The sequence below is a fragment of the Cebus imitator genome, unplaced genomic scaffold (genome assembly GCF_001604975.1).
Source record: "Cebus imitator isolate Cc_AM_T3 unplaced genomic scaffold, Cebus_imitator-1.0 Scaffold153, whole genome shotgun sequence".
Classification (NCBI taxonomy): Eukaryota; Metazoa; Chordata; class Mammalia; order Primates; family Cebidae; genus Cebus; species Cebus imitator.
In genome coordinates, this window is record NW_016107468.1 from 592855 (window position 1) to 596180 (window position 3326).

The 3326-nt window shown below is 46.4% G+C and overlaps 1 protein-coding gene across 1 annotated transcript in view; it reads right to left on the minus strand.

Annotated features, from left to right (window-relative positions):
* Window positions 1-2679, minus strand: part of GTF2IRD2B (GTF2I repeat domain containing 2B) — a 39481-nt gene extending 36802 nt beyond the window's left edge. The window contains exon 1 of the mRNA XM_037743775.1: window positions 2581-2679. Within this exon, the coding sequence (XP_037599703.1) occupies window positions 2581-2679 (99 nt within the window). The remainder of the gene's footprint in view (window positions 1-2580) is intronic.
* Window positions 2680-3326: the final 647 nt, after the last annotated feature.

The following is a 3326-nucleotide window of genomic DNA, read 5'->3' on the forward strand; positions in this document are numbered from 1 at the left end:
AAAAAAAAAACAATTTATTAAGCAAACACCATAAGCATCATAAAACCCAAAGGACATATTTTTACTTACTGCCTGACGTGGGTCTCCAACACGCCTTTTTCCTACATTTTTGGCTACAGACTTTCTGGTTGTCTCTTCATATATACATGACAATTTTTTTTTTTGAGTGGCACGATTTTGGCTGACTGCAACCTCTGCCTCAGCCTCCCAGGTTAGCTCGGATTAAAGGTGCCCACCATCAAACCTGGCTGATATTTTTGTATTTTTAGTAGAGACGGTGTTTCGCCAAGTTGACCAGGCTGGCCTCAACTCCTGCCCTCAGGTGATCTGCCCTCCTTGGCTTTCCAAAGTGCTGGGATTATAGGTGTGTGCCACTGCAGCTGGCCTCCTTTTCTTTGTATTTTATTTACTGATAAGAAACACACACATCGAATTTATCAGGTTTTTTTGAAACAAGGTCTCACTCTGTCACCCAGCCTAGTTTGCAGTGATGTGATCGCAGCTCACTGCAGCCCCAACCTCCTCAGCTCAGGTGATCCTCCCACCTCAGCCTCCCAAGTAGCTAACACTGCAGGCATGCACCACCACGCCCAGCTAATTTTGGTATGTTTAGTAGAGATGGCTTTTCAGCATGCTGGCCGGGCTGGTCCTGAACTCCTGGGCTCAAGTAATCTGTCTGCCCTGGCCTCCCAAAGTGCTGGGATTACAGGCATAAGCCACTGCGCCCAGCCGAACTTGTTTATTGTTTGTCTCCCGCATAGGATGTAAGATCTCTGTGAGGGGGAACACCTCAAGTCTTGTGCCTCCAGTGCCTAGAAGACGGCCTGGCTTAGGAGCTGCTTCCTGGATATTTGTCAAATGAAAGGAATGTGATCAGTTCTTATACAATGTCCCTGGGGGAGATATTTTGAGTTTTCTTCCAACAGATCCTAATGTTTTCTTAATTATTATTTTTATTATTTGAGAGAGGGTCTTGCTCTGTTACCTGCTGAAGTACAGTGGTGCGATCCTAGCTCACTGTAGCCTTGATCTCCTAGGCTTGAGTGATTCTCCCAGCCTCAGTAGCTGGGACTACAGACATGTGCCACCATGCCTGGCTAATTAAAAAAATTTTTTTAGTAGCGACAAGGTCTTGCTGTGTTACCCAGGCTAGGCTCAAAACTCCCAAGCGCAAGTGATCCTCTGCCCTCACAAAGTGGTGGGATTACGGGGATGAGCCACCCTGCCTAGCCTTAATGCTTGCTTTTAAAATTTATTCCAAGTTTCATTTCTTTTTTAGAGTCAGGGTCTCGTTGTGTCGTGCAGGCTGGAGTGCAGTGTCATGAGAGCTCACTGCAGGCTTGAACTCCTGGGCTCGGCGCTACCCCCTCCAGCTAATTTTTAAAAAAATAGTCTTGGAGAGACAAGTTCTCACTATGTTGCCCAGGCTGGTCTCCAACCCCTGACCTCAAGCCATCCTCCCACCTCGCCTCCCAAACCGCTGGAATTACAGGGTGACTACGCTAATTTTGGTCACTTAAATAACGTGGTATCTGTCAGGTTTCTGTACTGCAAAGTTACTGATTTTCCTTTTTTAGTCAATAAATATCTTCCAATCAGATACTTTGGAGTTACGTAAATTTCTCATCAAATTTTCACCCACTAAGTAAAGTTGACCTTTTGGATGTAAATAGATACACATAAATAGCCTATTTACTTTTTCTTTTTTTGCCACAGTCTTACTCTGTCACCCAGGCTGGGGTGCAGTGGCATAATCTCAGCTCACTACAACCTCCACCTCCAGGGTTCAAGTGATTCTCGTGTCTCAGCCTCCTGAGTAGTTGGAAATACAGGCACCTGCCACCACACCCAGCTAATGTTTGTATTTTCAGTGGAAATGGGCTTTCACCATGTTGCCCAGGCTGGTCTCAACTCCTGACCTCTAGTCATCAGTGTGCCTTGGCCTCCCAAAGTGCTGGGATTACAGGAGTGAGCCACTGTGCCTGGCCTATTTACTTTTGAAGTTAGATTTTAAAAATATTCTCAAACATGGTAAAATAGGTTACCATTCATTACATTTCAGATCTGGGAAGCTTGAGTTTACATAATTGCATCCATAATGTAATAAACAAATATGTAAATAATCTGAAAAGTCCATTATCCTCTATAAAGGATACCCTTATACAGATGTCAGGCAGAAGGCAAACATCAAAAGTGATACTGAAGCAGCTGGGCGCAGTGGCTAAGGCCTGAAATCCCAGCACTTTGGGAGGCCAAGGTAGGCAGATCACCTGAGGTCAGGAGTTCAAGACCAGCCTGGCCGATATGGTAAAACCCTGTCTCTATTAAAAATACAAAAATTAGCCGGGCATGGTGGTGCATGCCCATAATCCCAGCTACTCAGGAGGCTGAGGCAGAAGAATTGCTTGAACCCAGAAGACTGAAGTTGCCGTGAGCCAAGATTGCACCACTGCACTCCACCCTGGGTGACAGAGTGAGATTCCTTCTCAAAAATAAAAGGGATGCTGAAGTGTTTCATGATTCTGTCATCTCGACAACAATCCATCTGTGGAATGTCGGACAAGTGTCAGGCTGTCTCACCATGGACTCGAGGGCAGACACGAGGAATGTCACCACCATCCTGCTCTCTGAGGAGGGCTCTTCTTCAACGGGCAGAGTGGACACTGCTACCTGGGCCATGATCCCTGTGCAAGAGAAGCAATAAGGGAGTGGTAAAGATTCAGAGTCTGAAACCCACATTCAGAGCTGTGAGGGTGTTCACAAGAGATCTCGTTCAAACCTTCCTCTAGAGGTGAAGAAACTGAAATTTAAAGGCATTTAGTGACTTGCCCATGAGCTCCTGAATGGTAATGCTAACTTTTATTTTATTTTGAGACAGGGTCTTGCCCTGTCACCCAGGCTGGAGTGCAGTGGGACAATCATGGCTACCTGTAACCTCTGCCCCCTGGATTCAATCGATCCTCCAACTGCAACCTCCTCAGTAGCTGGGACTACAGGTGAGCGCCACCGCACCTGGCTAATTTTTGTATTTTTGTAAAGATGGAGTTTCACCATGTTGCCTAGGCTGGTCTCAAAGCGGTCTGCCTTCTTTGGCCTCTCAAAGTGCTGGGGTGCTGGGATTACAGGTGTGAGCCACCACACCTAGCCCTATTTTCTTTTCTTTTCTTTTTTTTTGGAGATTGAGTTTCACTCTTGTTGCCCAGGCTGGAGTGCAATGGCATGATCTCGGCTCATGGCAACCTCCGCCTCCTGGGTTCAAGCAATTCTCCTGGCTCAGCCTCTTAAGTAGCTGGGATTACAGGCACCTGCCACCACACCCAGCTAAT